This window comes from Micrasema longulum, unplaced genomic scaffold (genome assembly GCF_059751315.1).
Source record: "Micrasema longulum isolate JH-2025_06_02 unplaced genomic scaffold, ASM5975131v1 h1tg001345l, whole genome shotgun sequence".
Lineage (NCBI taxonomy): Eukaryota > Metazoa > Arthropoda > Insecta > Trichoptera > Brachycentridae > Micrasema > Micrasema longulum.
This window is the reverse complement of record NW_028278531.1, coordinates 1,001,352-1,028,380: the sequence shown is the minus strand read 5'-3', so window position 1 is coordinate 1,028,380 and position 27,029 is coordinate 1,001,352. Positions and strand designations below refer to the sequence as shown.

The window sequence follows — 27,029 nt, the reverse complement described above, 5'->3', positions numbered from 1 at the left end:
ATTAATTGTAAAAGTATAACACAGCACTCCCAAAACTGACGTTTGGCATGTCTAATAAATTATTCGCAAACGATGATCTTTACCCACTCTGATTTATATTTAAATAAACCTTCTTTATGGCAGGAAATTTGTTGAACCATTAGATGAGTTGTGTCCTCATTAATCCGCGCAGAGAAAAGCCGACAGGTATTGTAAAAATATAGAGAAATTACGAGGTTTTCTGCAACGCTAGAATGTTAGAGCGCGGAAGATTAATATAATAATTACGAATTTGCCGCGCAATTTTCTGTGGTTATTTCATTCGTTTTTTACGGGGCAAGAAGATTAAACTGGTTAATCATGAGGCACTTACAAGTGTTATCTTCGCAACGAAGCTTATCCTTATAGTAAATCACAGATAAACCAAACTTGTCTTCGAAAATGTAATTTAGTTAAAAGGTTGCGCGGGCTTTCACCGCTTTCAGAGAAAGCTTAAAAAGGACACGCGATTCCATTGTGATTAACCAGAGCTACACAAGGCCATTCAGTAAATAAATATCTATCATTAAACAATAATTACCTTTTGCACTCCATTATTGGAGGAGAGAGCTAAAGTCTTTCTTCGGGTGGTCGGACACTCCGTCCAGCCCTTCTGTTAGAACTCACCTAAACTATAATACTAGGCAAGTCAGACTACTTTCATCTAATCAATCTTCGTATACTCAAACAGCCAGGCCTTATTTTTCTACTAGTTAACAATTTACTCCGGTGCTTAGTTCAACCGGCGCACCCTTCATAGCGACCATTAGATGTGCTGTCCATATCGTGTAATGGCAGATTAATTGGCCCGATGCGAGGCTATCTCTGTTTCCCCGCCTTCACAGCACCTGCTGCAGCTGCATTCTTCTGCGCTATGTGGGTCTGGTAATGCTTCGCGAGATGCGCCTTTTGCCTGAAGCTCTTGCCGCATAAAGAACACGCGAAGGGCTTCTCGCCGGTGTGAGTTCTTATATGAACATTCACGGAGTACTTATCCTTAAATCCTTTTGAGCAGATGGAGCAGTAGTGTAAGGACCGTTCTTTTCGGATACCGTTGGATGTCGACGTTGCGGCTTGAAGGTTTGACGGCGCCACCGTCTGTGTTTTACTCTGTGATCTTTTGTACTTTTTTGTTACAGATTTGGTGCTGGAAACTACCGATGGAGACGTGACCAACTGTAGATGTTGGGGTTCTTGGCCCGGCAGCATTGCAACCAGACCTCCTCCTGTTATTTGTTGGATACTGTAGATTGGCCGTCCATTCACGTCTTCCGTGCAGAAATGTTGTACAGATTCAGCGACTTCATTAGCGATACGATTTAGTTTCTCGTAATCTTCGTTGTAGCTGCTGTCGAGTTGTGATAACAGGATATCATCGACAGTCTGTGACGGGGTGCGGTTATCTTGTTCGGGAATGATGGATGTGGGATCTTCGAAGAGAACTATGTTGACACCGTTTTCAGCATCAAGAGTCATCACGAGGCGATCGTTATTTTGCTGGGGAGGGGGTGGTGCTGGTGTAGGAGGGGATCGTGCTGAGTATCTCGTCCCCCTTCCTTGTAAAGCACTTCTCAATAAAGATTCTCCCCCTGTATTCTGATCCACTAGTTTCCAATCGTTATTATTGTCAAGGACATCTTTATGGTCTGCAAATCCGCTGTCCTCAAACCCAAACGGTTCACCTTTGATTAGCGGATCATGCGCAAAATTATCGGTGAAACCATTTATTTGGCTCGGCATAATGTTGAGGATAGAATCTAAGTCTAGTGAGGAATGTTGTAAATGGTCAGACGGGTCATTGCCTGTTCCTGGACTTGGGAGTTGTTCTTGTTTGATTCTTCCCCAAGGTGTGGCAGCAGCTTCCCCTTCTAGAACCGTGAGGGTGTATATCTGTCCGTCTGTATTGTCTCCGTCCGATTTGCTGGCTTCTCCGCCCGGAGAGCCGTTGATGTCGTCTGACTCTTCCTGCCAGTAGTATTTATTGAGATCTTCGAGGATGGCCGTTTCTAGCCTGTCCCTCTCCCTGTCGACATTCCAGATGGAGTCGAAACTCTGCAAGGGCGGCGCAGGGGCCGCTGGAGGTGCCGAGGCCGTGGGAGTGGTGTTCCTGGGTTCCCCAGACAGCAGGGGGTTGGCTCCGCTGGTGGACTCCAGGAACACGTTGACCGACCTCATCTGCTGCTTGAACTGCGCATCCGTCAGTTCCGGCGAGGTAACCAAGTCGAAGAAATCCGTCTTGGATACATCTGTGTGCCGGAATGATTCTGTCATATCCATGATCACAGATTTTTTGAAATGCATCTGAGGTGCGTTTCAGGCAATTATCGTTGCTTCATTAACCACCGAGCACTTGTAACTAAAGCTAAATAAGGAGTAAAATTGTAAGCACTCTATGTTATAATATAAATTATATATAATCACAGATACGTAACTTTACGGGAACGTTTCTATCACATGAAAAATAATTATAGAAAAGATTGGCAATGGTGGTTTCTAACCAACAGTAGAACCTTATCTGGACCGTGTTCATAATTGTTAATGAGAATTTGATCAGACAGAAGCGTTCAATTTACTAGGAGACACTTTCTAGAGAGTGGACAATCGATCGTCCAGATGTATAACTGTTCACAGCCGTAACTTGAGAAGCGTTATCAGCGCGATCATTTCTCAATTGTGGTGTAGATCAAACTGGTTCATTTTGATGTTTTTTACTCTCGGTTTGTGGAGCTGCGCTGGCATGTCCCAAGGGTATCTGCAACAAGGAAAGGAAACCAATTAAGGCAAAGATATTTCACAAATTCAACTAACAGCTCATAAACAAGACTTAATTGCGCGTTCTTCTTCTTGGGTATACACTACGGTTTATAGGTAGAAAGTAAGAAGAGGGTAACGATAATATATCTTTAGTTTTAAGTCCACTAAAGTAAAAATAATCGCTATTTTACATCTCTCTGCTAATAAACTTCTTCATAAATCATAACACTAAGCACTAGTGATAAGGTACCATTAAAAATATAAACGTTAAAACTCAATATGGGAAGTAACATGTTTTAAATGAATAAAATCTGTTAAAACGTATTTAATATGTAAACAAATACACTGGAACTTTACACGGTTTCGAAATAACACGGTATAAAAATAATGTAAAATTTTGTTTTAAGAAAATGATATAACAAAGCGTTTGAGTATTATAATTAATCTATTCGTTTTTGCAATGCCTTGCACAGCTCTTTTACTTATTAGTTGATAAATACAATATGATAGTTATTTATTTATTTAACACATTATATACATATACAATATATATACATATTAAAGTGGGCATATTGCCTTAAGGCAATTTCTTCCTACCTACCCAAACCGCCCAGTTTGAGAAAATTGCAAGTACATAGACATATTGAATCTTATGATTTTATTTAAAATTAAAAACAAAGATTAACAAAAAAAAAAAAAATAAACACTATACTATGAAGAGAAGAGAGGGGATGGGAAAGAAAGAAAAATATAAAGGAACAACTGAAATATTTAGATAATGACATTTCAATCTTGACTTAAGTCAATTTAAACGTAAATAAAGAAGGGAGCGTCTCTATCATTATAATGTCGTGTTTTATTTATTATTTATTTATTTTACAGAAACAAACAGTCAACAATGATTATAATAACATAAAAAAGATACGGTTTAAAGACAGACCAGCGAAGTTTCTAAAAAAAATATATTTAAATTTATTTCAACAGAGAGGAAAAACATTTTTGAGAAGGGAATATGGAAGTCTAGGCATTTACAGGGCTTACGACCTGTCATTGGCTGGTTTAAGTGGCCACTTTACACACTATGGTTTACACACTGTGTAACAGTATGTAAAGTGGCCACTTAAACCAGCCAATGACAGGTCATAAGCCCTGTAAATGCCTAGACTTCCATATTCCCTTCTCAATTTTTTTTTCCTTCTCTGTTGAAATAAATTTAAATGTGAATAACTCCCTAGGGAGAAAATCCAGCCAGTCTGCAAGCATTTGGACATACTCAAACATTGTTGAAAAATAATACGTATTAAATTGTAGTACGGCAAAAGAATGAACATTAGGTAGAATTATATTTTAAAGTTTGATAAGGTATCCAAAATATAATACTATTATTGGATCTTAATTTGTTGTAATACAGAGGGAAAACATTTTTTAAGAAAGGGAATATGGAAGTCTAGGCATTTACACGACGTATAACCTGTGTTGTACTATTATTGGATTGAATCACTGATTTATGAATACCTACAAACAATACCCACTTACAGATTCAAAAACTACTCTTACTCAAATGAAAGATATAACCCCCACAATACATCACATAAAAATAATATAATCACTAGATCCTCAACACGAAGACAACTTAAACAAATACAAACTAATACCACTTTTGGACAAAGGGATTTTTAGTATTATTCAATTAGAATCTATAACCTACTTTTACTATCTACTAAAACAATTAAAAACGAAAAAATCTTTAAAAAGGCTGTCAAAAAATGTATAGTGGAGCTAGGTAGAAGTAAAATGGATTGTCTCATTCGCCCAAACCAATATTGAATCAACTGCTCCACAATTGTATAGCTCATGTTCGGTTTTTGTTCTTTCATTGTGCGTTTTGTAATATAAATAATATAGATGTACCATTTTATCATTTTTTATTTGCACCACAACAGGCCAGGAGGCCCAATTACAGTGGTGAATTACATTACAGAACAACCAGGCTTGAGAAAAATCACATTTTTAAAATTTTTAAAATTTTGTGTTCTCACCGGGAATCTAACCCGGAACCTTCCGTGCGTGAGTCAAGCGTCTTGACTACTACACCACGGAGGATAATTGTAAACATTAATACGTAGTGTTTAAAACTGTCTAAATATTTTGTTAATTATCTCTGTTTATTAAGTTAATTTGCTTTGTTTATTCTCAAATGTAAAAATATTAAAAAAAAAAAAAAAAATGTTAAGTATCCTCGGCACGGGTGGCCCCACCCCAGTGAGGTCACATTATTTTTTTTATTGATTTTATTTTGTAAGAGGAAAAATATGAATAAATAAATAAATGAATATAGTGAAATAAATATCAATTTAATGTCTGTAATTTCTTGCATTAAATATGCATAATAATATTACTGTTATCATTTATTCTCAAATAAATAAACGTAATTTTAATACCAATAATTTATTCAAGAGGTCAATGTAACCTGGTTTAAAAATATCTCGTTATGAGACAAAACACCTTCACCTCAACATAATAATAATGGTGATATTATTTCATTTCCTCGATCTTCGCAAAATCCCACGCCTGATCTCCGAATCAAGGACTCATCGCAATGTCCAAAATGCTTCATCATTACAATAGGAAGCATACTTAAGAACAAATAATTTGTCTTGCAAATTATTTTAACCTTTAAAACAAGAAAATGAATTCTTGGTAAAGCAACAGGGATGCTGTTTTACAATATGCTTGAATTTCTTCGTCATATTTTTCTAGGAAAAAATATTAAAGTTGATTTTTGGATGATGTTGAAAGAAGAGTGAATGCGGGCAACAAAATGAACGGAGCACTCAGCACAGTAATTTCTAATAAAAATATGTCAATCGAAGCTAAACTGGCAGTGCACAACGGAGTTTTAGCCCCAACACTTATGTATGGAAGTGAAACATGGAACTGGCAGAGGAAGGATGAAAGCCGAGTGAACGCGGTTGAAATGCGATCTCTTAGACGAATGTGTGGGAAATCAATGAATGACAGGGTTGCGAATGATGAAATCAGGCGAGAGTGTAAATCTGAGTCAAGTATAATAGATAAGATTAAGAAAGGGTCTCTGAGATGGTTTGGTCGCGTAGAACGAATGGACGACGAAAGAATGGTAAAACAAGTATATATGGCGAAAATGAACGGCAACGTGAGACGAGGACGACCAAGGAAGACGTGGCATGATCAGATAAACAAAAATCTTAAGTCTGGTCATGTCAAAAGTAGACAGAACCGAAGGGCATGTATAACAAGATGTATGAATGTGGAAGAGGCTAGGATTGTATGCCAGGATAGACGTGTGTGGCGGTCCATTCTCTCTGCCTACCCCTACGGGGAAATGGCGTGATGGTAGTAGTAGTAGTAGTGATTTTTGGAAGTAGTTATAACGTCACCCTAACTGTTAGAACGCGTAAATCCCCTATTAAAAAAAATCATTCAATACTGTTAAAAAAAAAAATTACACCGTATTTTATATTAACCACTAGCGGACCCGACAGACGTTGTTCTGATCGAACATTGGCTTGCCTGCTATTTATTACCTTGGAAAAAGACTTTTAATTTATAAGTAAGTACCTAGGTACGTACGTAGGATGTACTTTTGTAGGAATACGAATTTTAAGACTGCTTTGAATTTAATATTATTTTAGTATTGCATGTACATGGATTTAGGTGAGGTTACAGCACGAACGATCATATCCAGACCCTGAAAAATATCATCCAGAAATATAATGAATATAATATGTCACTACAACTAGCATTCATTGATTTTGAGAAAGCTTTTGATTCTGTAGAGATATGGGCAGTAATGAAAGGTTTAGATAATTGTAGAGTAGATCACAGGTACTCAGAACTCCTAAAAAAAAACATATACAATAATGCCACCTCTATTGTACAGCTCTATGAACCAAGAAAAAGTTTCGCATAAGAAGAGGAGTAAGACAGGGTGATACAATATCCCCAAAATTATTTACATTAGCTCTGGAAGATGTCTTCAAAACTCTTGACTGGAACGACAAGGGTATTAACATCAACGGCGAACTCATTAGCAATCTCAGATTTGCAGATGATATAATCCTATTTGCTTAAGATGAGAAAGAACTTAAAAACATGATAAACGAAGTTAATACAGTATCCCTGAAAATAGGCTTGAAAATGAATGCTTCAAAAACTAAAGTGATGCAAACCAATCATTTAACATCTTAGTAAATGGACAAATCATTGAAAAGGTTGACAGTTAAATTTACCTAGGACACGAAATAAGGCTCGGGAAAGATAATCAAGAGGTCGAAATAGAAAGAAGGCGAGGTTTAGCATGGGCCGCCTTTGGTAAGCTCTCATATATTCTAAAATCTCCGAAGTATTTACATTATTTAAAGAAGAAACTTTTTGATGCTTGTGTTCTCCCTGTACTGACATATGGCTGTGAAACTTTTGTGTTCACGAAAAAAAATTAAAACATTATCAGCGACACAGAGAGCCATGGAAAGGACAATGCTGGGTATTTCGTTGAGAGACAGAAAAACCAATACATGGATTAGAGCGAGAACAAAGGACACCGATGTGGTTCATAGGGCTGCCAACCAGAAATGGAGCTGGGCTAGTCATATAACCAGAATCACAGACTCTAGATGGACCAAAAAAGTCCTGGAATTGCGACCCAGAACGGGTAGAACAAGTGTCGGCAAGCCTCAGACACGGTGGTCTGAAGACATAAGACGAGTTGCAGGAAGTGGTTGGATGCGGTTGGCTCAGGATAGGGAAATATGGAGACTAAAGGGGGAGGCCTATGTTCAACATTGGACCAGAGACGGCTGGTGATGATGATTACATGTACTTACCATTTATGAAAATATACTGATTAATAAGAAAAATATATATATTATATCGCCTCATACCAGCCATTTTGCGGATTGGGAATATTTCGTACAAATAAAATATGTAATGTAAAGTAATATGTACAGTTTGAACGACGTATTTTGTCATGAATAAATAAATCTAATCTAATCTAATTTTAAGATTTTTACGAAACATCAATTCACTCCCACAGTTTCGCCTTTCTGCTGGGAGAGCATACTATGCCATAGGGCTTGCGAAATGCGCGTTCAAGTGCGAACCAGCCGACAACAGGTCATAAGCTCTGTAAATGCCTAGACTTCCATATTTCTTTCTCGAAAATCTTTTGCCCCTCTGTTGCAATTAGTTAAGATACTAAAGTAATCATTATTCATTAATATTCTCCGTTCGTTTGTTATTCTTCTGCGATCTAGAAATTAGTGTTGAATGAAGTCAAGGGTCACAGGTTCATACCTTGTGCTAGTTAGTATTCGGTAGTCAGCCACTATATAATATCTCAGTACCGTCAGCATTTCTAAAAAGGCTTTTAATTAATTTCATAACAGCAGGAATTGAGCCCAGAACCTTAGCATGAAAGGCGTAAGCGCCAACCACTTCACTAAGAGGAGGACTTTTTTTCACTCAATTACACACTACGTACCATTCTACGTATGTTTAAACATCCATATTTCTTCAATTCTTCCATCTGCAGGTTTGTATGAAGTTTTATTTTTATTCTATGTTTTTTTAAAGATTTGTATTTCTGAAATAATGTCAGGGGTTTTTCTCTGTCAGTTCTCTCGATTGGTTCGTTGAAGGTAAGCAAACCAGATATCCTTCACAGCTCTCATATCATTGGTTGGTTTATATGAACCAGTGACGTCGTTCAAAGTAGTGCGTTTTTATTATTTTTTCGTACATTTTCATGAAACTTTAAATAACAATTTAATGCTCTTATTTTCACCGAGCGCAAGAAAACATTTTTTTGTATCCAATTTCCCGTAGGGCTGAAGTTCCTCATTCACGGATCTCGACATTTTTGCACCAATCATACATCGTTTTACCACACATTCGCCCGAGGGATCGCAATTAGACAGAATTTAACCTACTTTCTTTTTTTTTCCAATTGAATATACTTCACCCCCATATATTAGGGTTGGCAATAAAACTTCACTGTGAACTGCTAGTTTTGCCTCCTGCGACAATCATTTGTTCACCAAAGTAGATTTCAGTTCACCGTTCACCCTGTTCCCGGCACCTCATTTCATCTTCCTTTCAATATCTTTCTCAGTCTTCCCATCCCTAGTAAATACACTTTCCAGATACACAAATTCTCCGACCAGTAGCTCAATCACAAATAACTACCGATGTGCTAATAAGCGACGTGATAACAATTTCTCACCATGGTTGCTTATCGTATTCGCTATCACAATGCAACATCGGTGAACACCTAATATTAAATGTCCACATATAATTCTGCTGCGCAATCCAATATTTGAATTTCACCGGTGTAAATATGTAAAATATTACAAAACTGCTATGTTTATTTATTGATATATTATTTATCACGCTATTTATTGCATTTAGCCGGCGGTTGGCAAACCAAATGTCAAGAAAAGCAGTCGTCATAATAATTGTAATTTAATTTTAACTTTTTTGTATTACATACTTTATATTATTTTGCAAATGCAATATATTGTATTATTTTTTATGGTAAACGCCGTTTTTTGCCAGTGTATTTATTTACGACGAAAACAAAAAACAAACCGACACGAGCGTTGACTTAGAGATTACACACGCGTTGACTTATGACTGCGATAACTTATTAATTTTTTTTTTATTTCATAAATTTATTGCATAAAATTAGTATACATACTTAATAACAGGGAATCTATATAAAACTAATTAATATAAAATGAAAACGGAGTGTTCTCTGTTTATGATAGTCTCCATCTAACATGGCTCAGCCTGTTCTAACATGGATTTTTTTATCTTTTAGAGCATAAGTAGTCCTATACTAATAAAACAATAACATTAAAAAAAAACTAAGATTACTTAATTATAAATGCCTAGCTAATCAAATGTAAGAAATTAAAAATGGTTATTATACAAATATAAAGTATATTTATGTGTCAAGAATACATTTTACTTAAACATAAATAATATTGTATAATATGTAATAAAAAACAAATATAAAGCAATGAAAAACATAAAAATATAAATAATATGTGTGCTAATTATATAAAGTACTACGTTTTTTGATTTACATATATTTTTCTAAAAAATCTCTCGCTACTTTATTTGTATGTAAAGTTATTTTTATTTTAAAATTTGTTTTACATTTGGAGTCATTTGGCAATAAAGCATGTTTATTATTGTTCATCGTGATCGCTTAAGCATTTAAATGGTTAACATGTTTTTAAGCACGTCGATAGTTATTAGTAATTGAGCTACTGATTGTGATATTGTGTATAACACTTACTATTTTCTCTATGTTCAAACATGCACATTTCTTCAATCCATCTGTTGACTTTTGTGACGTTAAAAGGCTGAAACCTTTATTCGTGCTGGTGAGATTAATAAAACTATAATACATTGCAAAAACTGCAAAATAAATAAATACTAATTTGAAATATATTTAGTTTAGAACTTAAGGTACGAGTTTGGCAAGTACGCAAGTACTCTCGACGAGACGTATTAAAGTTTACCTACATTCCGAGTACTATTGGACCGGTTTTGGTCTAATTTCGTGACGAGAAGTCGTGATCAGATATCTGTCTGCGCTCCTACGTAGTACCAGCTTTAATATTTTAATGTTCTGTTATATACTTGTCTACCATCTCAACACCATGCTCTCCCGATACCTATAGTTAATGAATCTCACGTGGCTGAATTAAATTAATAGTTGGAGACGGAGCATTGTCCATTGAACGATACTCGCTGTTTCTTCGCACGATTCAGAACATTTCTTCACGCAATCGTAATAATTTTGTTTGACTGTTTTGATAAATACATAATGTAATTATTGATAAATAAATAAAAAGTCAAATAAAAGCACCTTGTGCTTTTCTTTAGTTTTGCACATAGAATTAAGAATAGTCTAGAAGGAGCGTAGAATCATATTTGAATACATCGGACTGTGTCCAATAATTCCCCCACTTAGACCCACTTTCGCCGCGCGCATACAAGACACCGAGTAATATTGCCAGATGTAAGGTAAAAAGCACCTATAACCTGTCGCTGTCTGGTTTAAGCGGCCACTTTATACACTGTGTAACATTCATCATTTTTCCTATGTTTTAATATTTGTTGATTTTTGTGAAGTTTAAGAGCTTAAACCTTTTTTGTTGTGAAGATATTATTTTGATCAAATAATTTCACATTTGGATAAACTCAAAATTTTGTAATGGAACCAACTGGTCCAAGACGTTTAAAAATTTTAAAATTGTTTACAGTCTTTGTCTAATATGTGAAATAATTCGATCAGAAGAATATCTTCACAACACTAAAGGTTTCGGCTCTTTCGCTAAAATGAATAGATGGAAGAATTGAAGAAATATGGATGTTGAAACAAAAAATGGAAAAGACAAAAACATGGATAGACTATAAATTTCTTACACTTAACGCGCATAAAACAAAATATCTGACTTTTAGTACAGACCAACGGAATCAGCCAACAGAAAGAACTCTTAAAATGCATGAATGCAAAAATGCAAGAAACAGCGACTGTGACTGCCAAACTTTAGAAACGGTGGCCTCCGTGGTGTAGTGGTTAAGACGCTTGACTCAAGCACGGAAGGTTCTGGGTTCAATTCCCGGTGAGAACACAAAAAATTTAATTCGATTTTTCTCAAGCCTGGGTGTTCTGTGATGAAATTCACCACTGTAATTAGGCCTTCTGGCCTGTTGTGGTGCAAAAAAAAAATGTAAAATGTAAATGTAAAAAAAATAATACAAAATATAATAAATATAGGAATAAACATCGATAGTTACTTAAGATGGAACATACACGCAGATAAGACAGCAACTAATCTAAGAAAAACTATATATACATTTAAAAACATTAGAAACATTCTAAATATTACGTAGAATTATCGATTGCGGAATAATAGGATGGGGAAGAACAAGTAAAACCACATTAGAGCCATTAATGAGAGCACAAAAGCCTTACTAAGAGTAGCCAACAAAAAGCCTTACCCATACTCTACAGACAGACTTTTTACAGAATTTCCAGCACTAGACATAAGGCAAATATATATAAAAACAATTTTAAGACACTTTCATCAAAAGCCTGACAGACATAATGACGGACAACAAATTTACGACGCTAGGCAAAGACAAAAAACACTACTTCTGCTACCAAAGAAAAAAGCAAATTACAGACACAGACACTATAACTTTCTGCCCCTAAGCTCTACAACTTTTTAAGTATGGATATATCGGTAAACAAAATGAAAAACAATATTTTCAAAACTCTTGTCAGTAAATGGATTACTAAAAGGACTAGACAGGAAGCTGAGGAATATGTTTCGTTCATCAGAATATAATTTTAATTTCATGAAAGTCCTTTTTCACTTTATTCATATACTATGATATTTTGATGATATTTAAATTTTACACCTATGATATTTTGATGTGACTTGACAATTGATGTGAAAGAATGTATTACTATGTAAAATAAATAATACACTGATACTCCGGAATGAGCCTGTGGGCCAGTGGATTGGCTACATCCATAAATAAAAAGGAAATGTTATTGAATAATAAATATTATTTTATGTGAACTGTGTAATTGAATTAAAAAAAAAAATTTAAAAAAAACAAACATACGCAAAATGGTAAATGTTACACAGTGTGTAAAGTGGCCACTCAAATCAGCCAGCGACAGGTCATAGGCCCTGTAAATGCCCTGACTTCCTTATTCCCTTCTCTAAAATGTTATACATCTCTGTTGTAGTTTGTAGAGCCTTCATATTGTTAAATGTGTGTATGTTCTCAGAAGATATTTTATTTTTTATTCTTTATTTGGATAACCAACAGCTATATTTATCTTTTATATAAAACAAAACAAATAACAAATAAGCCAATTACAGGTTTTCACAAGTAGCATCACAGTGAGTTAAAAAAGATTCTCGTACATAAAATGAACAGTAATTCAATGTAAATCCAAAAGAAAAGAAAAAATACTACGTATTATTTCGAAAGCAAACGCCGTACGTCATTAAGATTATTTACTAATACATCTATCAACAATATTTTGAGTTTGTCCAAATTTTTGTAGACAAGGACTGGATTCAACTCTCTGGGGAGCTGTTTCTATAAACATATTACAACAGAGATGAAGAACATTTAAGAGAAAGTAATATAGAAGTCTAGGCATCTACAGGGCTTATGACCTGTCAATGGCTGGTTTAAGTGGCCACTTTACACACTGTGTAACATTCACCATTCTGCCTATATTTGAACATCTATATTCCTTCAATTCTTCAATCTGTTGATGTTTGTGAAGTTAAAGAGCTGAAACCTTTATTTATGCGCTAGAGATTCATCTAATTTGAATTATTTCACCTACATACTAGGCAACGCCTGAAAATATTATTTTTTCAATTTCTATACTTCTTCAAGGACCAGGTAATTTATCAACAATATTTGAGTTTGTCCAAATTTTCAACATCAACAGATGAAAGAATTGAAGGAATATAGATGTTCAAATATAGGCAGAATGGCGAATGTTACACAGTGTGTAAAGTGGCCACTTAAACCAGCCATTGACAGGTCATAAGCCCTGTAGATGCCTGGACTTTTATATTACCTTCTCTTAAATGTTATTCATCTCTGTTGTAATATGTTAATAATAAATCTATGTTTAATGATTTGGTTATTACATTAAAACTATTAAAAGTTCGCCATAAATATGCATTTTGCCTATAATTAGATGAAACAAGAGGCATGAAAGAAAAAGGTTATTTCTTTTATATATATATCTCAATGTTAGGCTAGCGATATACATAATAAGATCTGTAAATGCCTAGACTCCATATTCCTTCTTTGTTGCAATCTAAATCACGTGATATTAAAATTAATGTTTGGTTGTCTTACTCATTTTAAATTTCTCTCAACTGTATTAAAGCAAGTACTTGCGTTTATTCGTTTTATTTCATTAATCACAAAGTACATTTAATAACAATGGCAACACTAAAAACAAAACAAGTCAAATATGGGGCATTTTCAAATAAAGAATGGAACGGTATTAAGGATGGCAGGTGTGTTCGGCGGTACCTATTATCATAACTTATAACTATTGCATTGTGTTATTTTCAATATTTCAAGATGGCCGCCGTTGTTTCCCGCCAAAACTGGACGGACAACAAGTGTCGCTATCCCAGTTAACTTATTGAAGTTCAATTGCCGAAATAACATGGCTATTATTTTATTTTATTTATTTAAACAAACATGCTCTACTTTTTGTGAAAGTGCGGTCGATAAAAATACCAAAAAAAAATGGGTATCATAATTTAGATAGCAAATAAGTTATTTCATCAAATTACAACAAATGTATGGAAGTCTAGGCAATTTACAGGGCTCATCAACTGTCATCGGCTGGTTAAAGTAGCCACTTTACATACTGTGAAACATTCGCTATTCTGCCCAGGTTTAAACATCGCGAGAGCCGTAACAAAGCTTGTCTGCTTTACGACGCATCAGGTTATCGACGTTTCGGACGTCCGCTGCCGACTGTTCTACAGTCAGAACTACGGGACGCGAACCTGACTTGCGGGGACGCACAGGATCTGGCAGCCGTCATAGATGCATGGAGGCTTTTTGTGGACGCTATACGCTCCAACCAGGAAACGAAATTAGTATAATAATGATGATGGACTGATACCTGAAGCGTAAGACTGATCATCTTACCTTCATGTAACAAAAATGATCAAGATAGGTACACTGAGATTGGTGTACCAGTGCAGTGCCCTATGCATCATTCGGTACGGAAATGGAATGATGGTAATGATGAAACTTGTAATCCCACACCAAGTACAAGTCTTGAAGAAAGCATGCATAAGGTACATTTTTGGTCTTAGGAAATATGACCACATTTCTGACTATCGTAGGCAACTGAAATGGCTCAAAATTAGACCGCGGAGAGACTATCACTCCCTGTCACTTCTGTTCAATGCACTTCATAGTCCTAACGCTCCTACATACCTGCGTGAAAAAATTCAACGCTTATCAGTTCATGGTTTACCTCTTCGTTCTAATTCTCAAGACACTCTCTTAATACCCATCCACAATTGCTCTTTCTTCTTTAACTCATATAGTGTCCATGCGGCTCGACTGTGGAATCATCTCCCATCCACCATCAAAGATGTTACTACATTATCTCTGTTTAAATCACGTCGGAAGAAACATCTCCTTCCTCTTCCTTAATCTCTCCTCCTTTCCTTTTTCCTTTTTTTTTCTTTTTCCCAATGAGTAATAGTTTTGATTTAAGGTAATTTATAAACAATTACGTTTATTTCTATTTTCATATATATTTATCTTTTGAATCTTTATTTTCTATTGAATATGTTCTGTAACTTGAATAATAAAAATACAGCTTTTATATAAAGTTTATATTTGAAGCACAAATTTTGTGGTTATTCAAAATAATAAAATAAATAAAACAACTTAGTTACGTAAACCTTGAAGAAGAAGCTTGTTTGTTTTGAAACCGGTCGGTGAGAAATAAAAATTAGTGGTTAAAAACGAAGTTGTTTTATTTATTTTATATATATACAACTTTTATTTTATCGTTTGGTTGGAAGAAATTGCCATTTGCCAATAAGCCCGCCAATGTACAAATAACATTATGTACAAAAAGTTAAATAAATAAATAAAAGTCTTGTCATCAAATTAAATGATATACTTAACATAAAAGCAAACACAATATTTTGTATAACAGATATTTTTCTTTCGAATGATTTTACCGAATTATGCGTATACGAATTAGTAAATAATATTGATACTGGTCTTAAATGGGAAAAGGGGAATTAAGGAAGAAAAAAAAGGTTCTTCAGAAACATATTTAATAGTAGGTGGGGAGATTATTTCACAGTCGAGCCGTATGGACACTTTATGATTTATAAAATAATGAGAAATTATTAATGGGATAATTAGTTGGGGATTAGCATCTAAAACCGCACCTAATCCCCTAAAAGTAAGTCAAAAAAGAATCTTAAAGACAATGTTAATGTTACCAATTGTCACGAGGGCCCCGATCACAATGGAAAGTTAACATTTATCTTCAAAATAAAATTAAGTTTTCCATATGATAAGTAGAATATGCATACATTTTTTTCTTTTAAACGTGTTCAATTATACGTAACCGACGAAGATACTTTAAATGTGCATGCAAATATACTCATTTTCATACACAAATATCGATTTTTCTTTATAGACAGTCGAAGATAACCCTGTAAAGATAGAGTTTCCTAGGACAGCGGTGCCCGTATCTTAACGGCCGTAGTGAACGGTGATACGGTGGACAGCCGTCGTAACGCTGACTAGAGAGTAGTAAGAGAGTGAGCCGTCGTAACCTAGAGAGTGGTTTAATTTAATTTTATAATGTATTCTTGGGAAGAATTAAATAAATAAAATAAAAAATATAATTAAAAATTGAGATGGTGCTTCGAGAATAAGAACGTAGATGTAAACCATGAACTGATAAAGGTTGATTTTTTTCACTGAGGTATAGATAAGCGTTATGACTATGAAGTACAATGAACAGAATTGAGAGAGGCAAACAGTTGTGATAGGAGAAAAATACATTATATATATAAACATATATATATATATATATTAATCATTTCATACCGATGACCATAAAACTAACTATGGTTTTTATTACCCTATGCTCAGAATTCTTAGGTCTGCCAATAAACATACCAGTCTTGATTTATTTGATAACAAGTTGTCTTCTTCCATAAAATCACTGAATCAAATTCAATTATAAACACCTCTCTCCCGCTTCCACTCCCATCAAGTTTACTATATACCATTGTGTCTATCTACTTTCTTTTATCATAATTTTCTATGTTTACATATGTCCTTAAAAATGGCCATTGGGCGTATTTATAAATAAATAAATATATCTACGTCACAAAACGTAAGTACGTGTCCTAGAACATCTGGTAACATCTTAATTCCCAAATTAAAAACAACTACAGCACATCATTATACTTACAGAGGAATATTTTTCTTACATAAAATAAACAAAGGAAATTAAAAGTGCAATCAGGAATACAACATATTTAAGAAAAAAGCGAAAAATTACATTTTTGATGATTTTTCTTGTAGCGCTGATTAAAAACACCGTTTTTTTTTGTAATTTAAATGTTATACTAAAAATATTAATAAATAAAAATAAAATATACAAATTACTGTAAGACGTCACTCCCCATTATGTACACAAGAATTGTTATTTTTTTTATGTATTGGGAAACGGTAATGTAAATATATGTACTGAATTTATATTTAAAAAAATGTATTTAGATACCTAAATTCTATAAAATAATATAAATACCTAAATTCCCCATTACCTATTAAACACTTATCCTCACCCTTAACCATCGGTTTTTCCCTCAATTATGATTAATGTACATGCTATAGTTCATAAGATTATTTTTATTTTCTACTTAAGTACCTTGAATTATATAACTATATAAGGACATTCAATCCAAATAATCTTCACATTCGTTTGAAAATGCCCTAATAAGGCGAAACAATTGTCACGAAGTTTTATTTTTATATGTTTATATTTGTAAAAATAAAATAAAGTATTCAGTAGACTCAAATCAGTGTTTGATTTCTAATTATAAGTTTAAATGTATTTAGAAGTAATATTGTATACTTATATTTTTTTATCTGAATAAACTAAAAAAAAATAAAAAAATATATACTTGGATAATTTATACAGCGCAATTTTTGAGAAAATCACCTCAGGGACACCGTCCAATAAATAAATATTCCAGCACGTCTTGCAGCTACAGAGCGCATGGACGGTTGGGATTCTAGTTCCTCGTTTCTAATTAAGATCTATTTAAATTACAACAGATAGGAGCTTGAATATGGCGCGTCTTGTAGCTACAGAGCGCTTGGACGGCAAGAAATTCAGCCTCCATTTACACATTTTTAAAATCGGTACTGAAGTTTAGTTTATCCATGAAATAAAAAAAAATATAATAAAAAGGAGTAAGTCTTGCAGCTACTAAACGCATGGACGCTTGGAATTCTAGACCCCATTTACAAAACTTAAGGATTTTATAGTTGGTAGCAATTATATATGGAACTTAGATTACCAATTGTCGTGCAGCTACAAAGCGAATGGACGAGAGATATTCTAGCAAATTAAAATTGAGTATTATTTAATTAAAATCTATAACCTACTTCCACTATCTTTTAAAACGATTAGTAACGATAAAATGTTTGAAAAGGCTATAAAAAAATTAATAGTGGGGCTAGGTAGAAGTGAAATGGATTATCTCATTCGCCCAAACCAATATTGAATAAACCGCTCCACAAGTGTATAGCTTATGTTAGGTTTTTGTTATTTTCATTGTGCGTTTTGTAATATAAATAATATAGATGTACATATATACCTTGTTTTTAAAACTGAATATTTTTTTAATTATCTAACTAACTAACTAACTAACTATCACGCCATTTCCCCGGAGGGGTAGGCAGAGAGGATAGAACGCCACACCACTCTGTCCTGGCACACTTCCTTTGCTTCCTTCACATTCATACATCTTCTCATGCACGCACGTCGATTATTCCGACTTTTCACATGACCACTTTCAAGAATTTGTTGTACTTGATCATGCCATGTCTTTCTCGGCCTTCCTCGACTTCTACAACCAGACACATTCGCATCATAAATCTTTTTAGCCGTTCTTTCATCATTCATTCACTCCACATGACCGAACCATCGCAAAAGACCTTTCTTAATTTTGTCGATAATGCTTAACTCAGCCTTGCATTCTGCTCTAATTTCGACATTAGGGCACCTATCATACATTGTTTTTCCGCACATTCGCCTGAGGGATCGCATTTCAACAGCATTCAGTCTACTTTCGTCCCTTTTTTTCCAACTCCATGCTTCGCTTCCATACATTAGGGTTGGTACCAGAACTCCATTATGAACTGCTAATTTAGCCTCTTGCGATAGACACTTATTTGCTACGACAGACTTTAAGGCACCATTAACTCTGTTACCGGCACTAACCCTCCTTTCAATATCCTTGTCCATATTTCCATCTCTAGTAAACATACTACCCAGATATACAAATTCTTCGACCTGTTTCAAACTATCTCCATTTACTACAATCTTACATTCAGTCATAGTTACATTTCTTTCAAAGACCATGACGTTCGACTTTTGCACATTCATAAGCAAATCACTCTCCTCTTTTTAATTATCTCTGTTTATTATTTATTTACACTCTTTATCAAAATACAATTCCATGTTCCAATCTTTGCCAAAATCACTCGCAAACGAGTGGAGGCGTATAAAAAAAAAAAAAAAAAAAAAAAAAATCCATGTTCACTTTGTCCAGCTAACAAGGGTACATACCCCGTTCCAAGCTAGGCAATTACATTTTTATATATTATAATAGTTAACAAATTAATAGAGAGCACAGACAAACAAAATATAAACTTATTCTATACACACTTTGATACATATACATACACACATACACATTTATACACATGTACATACACACACGTACATGCACCCATGGGCATACACATACATTCATAAAAATAAAAATAAAAATTATTTATGCGAAACTTTATGGTTGTCATCTATAAATATACATTTTAAAATTATTCCTTATTTTTTATATTTTATTTTCGACATCCAGTAAGAATCTCCAATCCGTGGCATAGATCAACTTTTCTGACTCCCTTCGACCAATGTCATGAAAGAGCGAGGGCAACACCTTCTGTAACTTGACAACACTCCTGTCTTTCCACGATTCTGGCAAAAGGTTATGGACCTTTTTGCCTACGTTATAGTGTTGTCTCGATGCCAGAACAGTGTTGACCCCTTCACTTAGTATCAGATCCCTATTAGAGTATCTTGTATTATGGTTGTGGTTGACGCTTGGGTAAATGTCTCTATTTATGTGTGTAACCACTACCGTTCTCAATATATACTATTGAAAAATATTATTCAGTACTGTGAATTCTTTGAAGAGAAATTATTAAGTTAGTCTTATTTGTTTATTCTCTAATGTAAAAACATTTCAAAAAAGTATATTGTTAAGTGTCCTCGGCACGGGTAACTCCAGTGAGGACACATTATTTTTATTATTAATTATAGTTTGTAAAAGAAAAATACGAATAAATAAAAAAATAAAAAAATGATATCAATAAATTTACAAAAAAAAGGAAAACATTTGTCAAATGTTCATGCCAAGAAGTAAGGAATAAAAAAACTAAATGCACTGTTCAAACATTATGGTTGCGATAAGAATCCAATATTCCTTTTTTATAAGTGTATGATATAGCCTGGGTTTATCGGTAAACGAATTCACAAATCGTGAGACCGGTGCTCCAAATCCGTGCATAAGTTTTTTTAACATTAAATATAGTGAAGTTTTTTTACTTCGTGAATTGGACTCGCAAAAACAAATGGCTGACGTCGAGATGTTTAATATTATGGACATACATAGTTTAATCAAGTATCTGCTTTCTCGCAAGCGCGAGGTATCGATAGTAAACAGAGATGTGCGGAACTGGTTATAATAATCGAATAAAAGAATTGCTGTTTGGAGAGACAAACAAAGATTGAAGGAGAGTATAGAACTAGTTAATAAACCTGCATTAGACCTATCATGACATAAGGCATTAAAACAAGGACCAAAGACATTGCTAGAACATAAAATCTCCTAAAAACCAGCGAAATGAAAACCCATCCCATCGCGGGAACAAAAATCCGAGACAAAGTAAAAAACTCACTCAGAAAATAGCGGGAATTTATGAATTTCGCCGGTTTGGAGAGTCGGATTGTTATTTTTTTTTTATGTTGGTATAAATTCCCCTGAAGTATGATAATTTTTTTTGCTTCATTAATTTTTACTTTGTCTGTGGCAGCAACTAATAGAAAACGCGAGTTCAAAATGCCATTTTTACTATTGTTAACAAAAAAAGAGAACAACAATGGTCCCAGGTTAGCGCCTTGCGGGACTCCCGAGAAAGTGTAAAAACACTCTGCGTGAATAGACCATAGGAGACGTATTGGCTTCTAATTTGGAGGTAGCTCGCCATTGAATTATTTCAATTGGATGAATCTCACCCGCATAAATAAAGGTTTCAGCTCTTTAACTTCACAAACATCAACAGATGAAAGAATTGAAGGAATATAGATGTTCAAATATAGGCAGAATTGTGAATGTTACACAGTGTGTAAAGTGGCCACTTAAACCAGCCATTGACAGGTCATAAGCCCTGTAGATGCCTAGACTTCTATATTACCTTTTCTTAAATGTTCTTCATCTCTGTTGTAATATGTTAATACTGTATGCAAGGCGGCCTCCGTGGTGTAGTGGCCAAGTCGCTTGACTCACGCACGGAAGGTTCCGGGTTCGATTCCCGGTGAGAATACAAAAATTAAAAATGGGATTTTTCTCAAGCCTGGGTGCTCTGTGATGTAATTCACCTCCGTAATTAGGCCTCCTGGCCTGTTGTGGTGCAAAAAAAAAAATGTACGCAATGCGTAACATTCATTATTCTGCCCATATTTTAGCATTTATATTCCTTCAACCCTTTCATCTGTTGAAGTCTGTGAAGTTAAAGAGCTGAAACCTTTATTTATGCGGGCGAGATTCATCGAATTGAATTATTTCATCTACATACTTAGTAACGCCTGAAAATGTTATTTTTTCAATTTCTATACTTCTTCATGGACCAGGTGGATTTATCAACAAAATCCCCAATGGGAGACATATGCAAGACAGTGACAGGAAAACAATGTTAGAATAGCGATCTATCAAAATTCTCTGTCCTCATAATTTATGTAAACCGAAACAGAAAAATAATTATGTATGCGTACATATCAAACTTTCCATTATGTTCATTTAATCTATATGCAAGTATATACGCACATCTAGCAACAGCAAAGCATTGCCGGGTTTAGCTTGTAAATTATAAAGGAAACACTACCTAAATTAGTACACAAATATTACTAGTACTTAATTTAACTCGGAAGAGTCTTAACTACATAAAATAAAGTAATTTGCTTAATTAAAATACTTAACTTTAATATCAATACATAGATGGCGCTCGAACTCGCTTGTGGATGGTTTCTCAATTCGTAACATAAATACAAAAATCAAAAATGTTACCTGGTGTGGATATTCGCTAATAAACGGAATGGGGAATGTTGTAGTACTTAAAGTGGCCACTTAACCCAGCCAATATCAGGTCATAAGCCCTGTAAACGCTCGAATATCCATAATCCCGAATTTGAAAAAAAAATCTACCTCATCTCTGTAGGGATATAAATAAAAATATACACAAATATTTGTTCAGTTTATGAGAGACATTATAAGCTCCTTTAATAAATTATAATTTTCCACCCATTCCACACAGATACTTAAAGACAAGAGTTTCGCAAACGTCGGCCATCATTTCAAGTCATGTCCAGAAAAATGAGAATCGCTTTGCGGTGAAGCGGGTTTCGAACCTTGGACCTCTGATCTGTGAGCCAGCGACAGCACCCGCGGGACAGACAACCGGTAAATATATCGGTCAATTATAACAGGTTACGATTATTTCAGGTATTCCCATCGAAGCGTTATGCGCATCGCTAATAATAAATCTCTCCGATTATCTAAGGAAAGATGGAGGAATTATTTATAGTCGCTATAAATTTGGATTGTTCATCTTTTTGTATTTCTACTTTGTACGTCAATTATTTGCGAATTCATATTTTATTTTTAGCGAATGTCTTTATAATTTATTGCTAATTTCCGTGTACCATATATTAAAAAATGTTACATTATGTTATTTAAATAAATAAATTATTCTACGTATCAAAAAAGAGAACGAAAATTTGAGAAATTGAATGCTTTATTTTTTTTTTTAACAAATAATTTTGTAACAAAAAAACGTCCGAGTGGAATAAAAAATAAGTATATTAATTTACCTAAAATAATTATTAAACTTAATATGTTGTATTTAAATTCCTTAAATTATTTATGTATTCTAAATAATTACACTTACCTCCATGGTATTATTTTTTTAATTTGATAATATTAACGTATTACAACAGAGATGAATATCATTTTAGAGATGGTAATATAGAAGATTTGGCATTGAATCTAGTCTTTGTCTACAAAAATTTGGAAAAACTCAAAATATTGTTGATAAATCCACCTGGTCCATGAAGAAGTATAGAAATTGAAAAAATAAGATAAAAACTAAATATTATCTTAAGTGTACATTTTAAAAAAAGTTGAAAAATATACAATACGCAATATTTCAATGGAACAGAGTGAGACAAATTATTGAAACATGTGTTGGCGGTGTACTTTAAGAGAAGATTCTATTATATGAAAAATATTTATTGTTTTATTACCATGTACAGGGTCCAACTAAGGGGGCTAACAGGGGTGAGTTTTTGAATTCTATCTGCTGATTTATTAAAATTCTATCGTATTTATTTCTAAAATTTCTAATCTATCTAACTTTTGACCTTTATGTCCTACACCTTTAAGTCCTAAAAAAAATAAAATTACATGTAGGACATAAAGAGCTTAAGCTTTTCAATAAGCGCTAATTCGTCAAAATAAATAAGTGAAAGTGACTAAGTATTTTTTAAATTACTAACTTATAAGTAAATATAAGTTATTACATCATTACAATGGAATTCCATCAAGAATTGTCAATGAATAATTTAAATGAAATAATTATATTGAACAAAAAAATACAAAATTAAAAAATCTAAGTTTAGGAGAAAAAATGTTTTTTTTTATGGTTAAAAGTAAGAATCCAAAAAACCTATATAATATATGTTCACTAAAATATACAAAATCTAGAAAAAAAAACAAGAGAAAGCAATTAAAAATTTAAAAATATAATATAGGTACATTACTATAGCTTGACAAATGTAAGTTACAGTTCACCATCTTTGAAATAATTAAAAAGAGTTGATTTATATAAACTAAACTTTAATATATATCCATATCAATACCATATAGCATAGTGGTAGAATATGGATGGAAATATCATCCTTATTACAGTTGTAGAATAGGGACAGTAATCCCATCCTTATTTTACCATTATTATAAGTAAGCCACCTAATGTAAAACGATGTGTTTTGTCATAAATAAATAATTCTAATCTAATCTAATCTAACATGCTGTGTCTTGTGTGTTTTTTCAATCTATTTGACTAGAACACAGCGTCAATCGTAAATTATAAGCCAGACAAAAATAAAAAAATGTACCGGCGCAGTAGGTCACTCCTACATACAAAAACACGAAATAAATACATTCACACTATCTCTTTAATCACATCTCTGTCGTATTGTACGAGTATTATATTATTATATGATGCGATTTCTGCTTTGTAAGGAAAAATAAAAATAACTCAAATAATAAGATCAAGTAAAAGTAGATGGTACAGTCTGCAATGGGCGTAGTCTTAATAATGATTTATGTGTTTATTGTTTGTGGTGGAAAAAACACATTCTTTGTGGCAATTTCTCATCGAGTTACTTTCAGACATACAATATTTACAATTCTACCAACTGTCAATTTTGGATATTTTATCTTATATTTAGAAAATAGGTAAACCAAATGTAGCAAAGTTCGATCATGTTTTACATGGAGTTTAATTGCTCAGTATTACGCTTTAGGGCGCTTAATTGCGTCGGTGACTGTATCAGTGCGACATTAATTTGGGTACCTGTAGCTCAATCACAAATAACTATCGACGCGCTAATAAGCAAATAAGTTCAGGCATTATTAGAGCTTATGACTTGTAATTGGCTGGTTTATTGATTAAGTATTTCATTGATGAAAAATAAACATGATTTGGTTATAATAACTGTGCCTCGAAGGATAAGCCGCGGGAGTCACATTGAACGAAATTTTAGGTAGGTCAATCACAAATAGCTATCGACGTGATAGCAATTTCTCAACATGAACATGGTTGTTTATCGTATTCGCGATCACAATGCAACATCCGTGAACACCTAATATTAAATGTAAAAATATTTACGTTTCGTGACGTATAATCCCGCTGCGCAATCACATATTTGAATTTCACCGGTAAAAATATGTAAAATATTCCAAAACTGCGCTTATTTATTTATTTATTATTTATCATTTTATTTATTGCATTTAGCCGACGGTGGCGGTTGGCAAGCAAAATGTCAAGAAAAGCAGTCGCCATAGTAATTGTAATTTAAATTTCACTTTTTTGTTTCAGATACTCCATACTATTTTTTATTTTTTATTTTTTATGGTAAACGCCGATTTTTCAACAGTGAACTGTATTTATTAACCAGAAAAACAAAAAACAAACCGACACGAGCGTTGACTTAGAGAATTACGGGAGTAAAAAAATATTCTCACGTCTCACAACATCTTCGAGATTTGCACTGGTTAAAAAGCCCAGAGAGAATAAAATACAAGCTTAGCTGGACAGTATTCAAATCCCTTCATGAAATGGCTCCAAAATACCTATCTGACTCCAAAATACCTATATTAGGGAAAATACATTTCAAAGAAAATCTACTCTTAGGTCAGCATTTGATTCAGGAAGAGGAAAACTTGTCGAAATCCGGCGCTCCCCAAACACTAGATTTGGAGATCGTGCTTTTGCCGCCGCCGGCCCCTCTGCCTGGAACCAATTGCCTTCAAACTTATAAATCATCGACATTCCCAGTCAGTTTAGATCCTAACTAAAATCCCACTTCCTTAAACTATCATACCCTCAATTTTAAATCTGGAAATATAATGTATCACTTAAGTTTAGTTAGAATGTAAGTTTAGATATACAATTGTAAAGCGCCCTTGAGGTGATTTTTTACAAAAACGGCGCTATATAAATCAGCCAAATATCATTATTATTTGTTGACTTATGACTGCGATAACTTAAGCATGTTTATTATTGTTCATTGTGATCGCTCAAATGCTTAGCATGTTTTTAAGCACGTCAATAGTTATTTGTGATTGAGCTACAGGACACTCAAACATCGACTGTTACAACTGGGCAGCTGATGAATTGGCAGGCTAGGACCTGAGACAGCTCCAATAGGCCCTGAGTCCTACTGTAAGCTCCTAAGCTAATGAGCTTAGGTCATGGGCCAGGAAGCAGAGCATATACTTAGGCGAAAAGTACCTGTGTCTCGATTATGAACGCTATCTTCATCTGTATATATCGATACGATCGACTACAAAGCCGGCTCCTTTAACATCTCGATACACACACTCTGAAAGATAGTAAAAAAGATTAAAAAAAAAAAACTCAATTATCTTTTTAGAGTGGTAACTTTCTAACGCCTAGATACTCTTATTTGTTAATAGAACAGAATCTAGCGACATTATTTTCACATCTAGGCGTTCGTTTTATTAAAGTGACAGTTATGTCACAATTTAATTTGACTTCAAAACTGACTTATTTCTCTATCATATTTTTAATATGCGTTTAAGAAAAAAAGTTCTTACCTCAAAACTATTAAAAATGTTAATAAATCATAATTGAAGGAAAAATTGCTCGGTGGAACAAATTTTTTGACACTTTTAATGCGTAGATAAACGTATCAAGGAGTTCTAGACCCGTCAAACCAGCCAATGACAGGTCACGAGCCCTGTAAATGTCTAGACTTCCAATTTCTTTTTTTTTCATGTTCTCCATCCCTGTTATAAACAGCTCCCCAGCGAGTTGAGTCCAGTCCTTGTCTACAAAAATTTGGACAAACTCAAAGTATTGTCGATAAATCCACCTGGTCCGTGAAGAAGTATAAAAATTGAAAAAATGACATTTTCAGGCGTTGCCTAGTATGTAGGTGAAATAATGCAATTAGACGAATCTCACCCGCATAAATAAAGGTTTCAGCTTTTTAACTACACAAACATCAACAGATGAAAGAATTGAAGGAATATAGATATTCAAATATGGGCAGAATGGTGAATGTTACACAGTGTGTAAAGTGGCCACTTAAACCAGCCATTGACAGGTCATAAGCCCTGCAGATGCCTTTACTTCTATATTACCTTCTCTTAAATGTACTTCATATCTGTTGTAATTTGTTTATTCTTAGTTGTATTTATAAAATACGACATGTTTTTATTTATTTTTGTATCACCTTTATTATCATAAATTTTGTAAAAAAATTAAAAAAT

At 33.8% G+C, this 27,029-nt stretch overlaps 1 protein-coding gene across 2 annotated transcripts in view; it reads right to left on the bottom strand.

The window, feature by feature from the left end:
* Nucleotides 1–719: 719 nt before the first annotated feature.
* The window catches only part of LOC148275765 (uncharacterized), a 330,688-nt gene continuing 304,378 nt past the window's right edge, over nt 720–27,029 (bottom strand). For both annotated transcript variants that reach the window (XM_088235244.1, XM_088235246.1), the window contains one exon: nt 720–2,770. In XM_088235244.1, the coding sequence (XP_088091370.1) occupies nt 838–2,319 (1,482 nt within the window). In that variant the 5' untranslated portion in view covers nt 2,320–2,770 and the 3' untranslated portion in view covers nt 720–837. The remainder of the gene's footprint in view (nt 2,771–27,029) is intronic.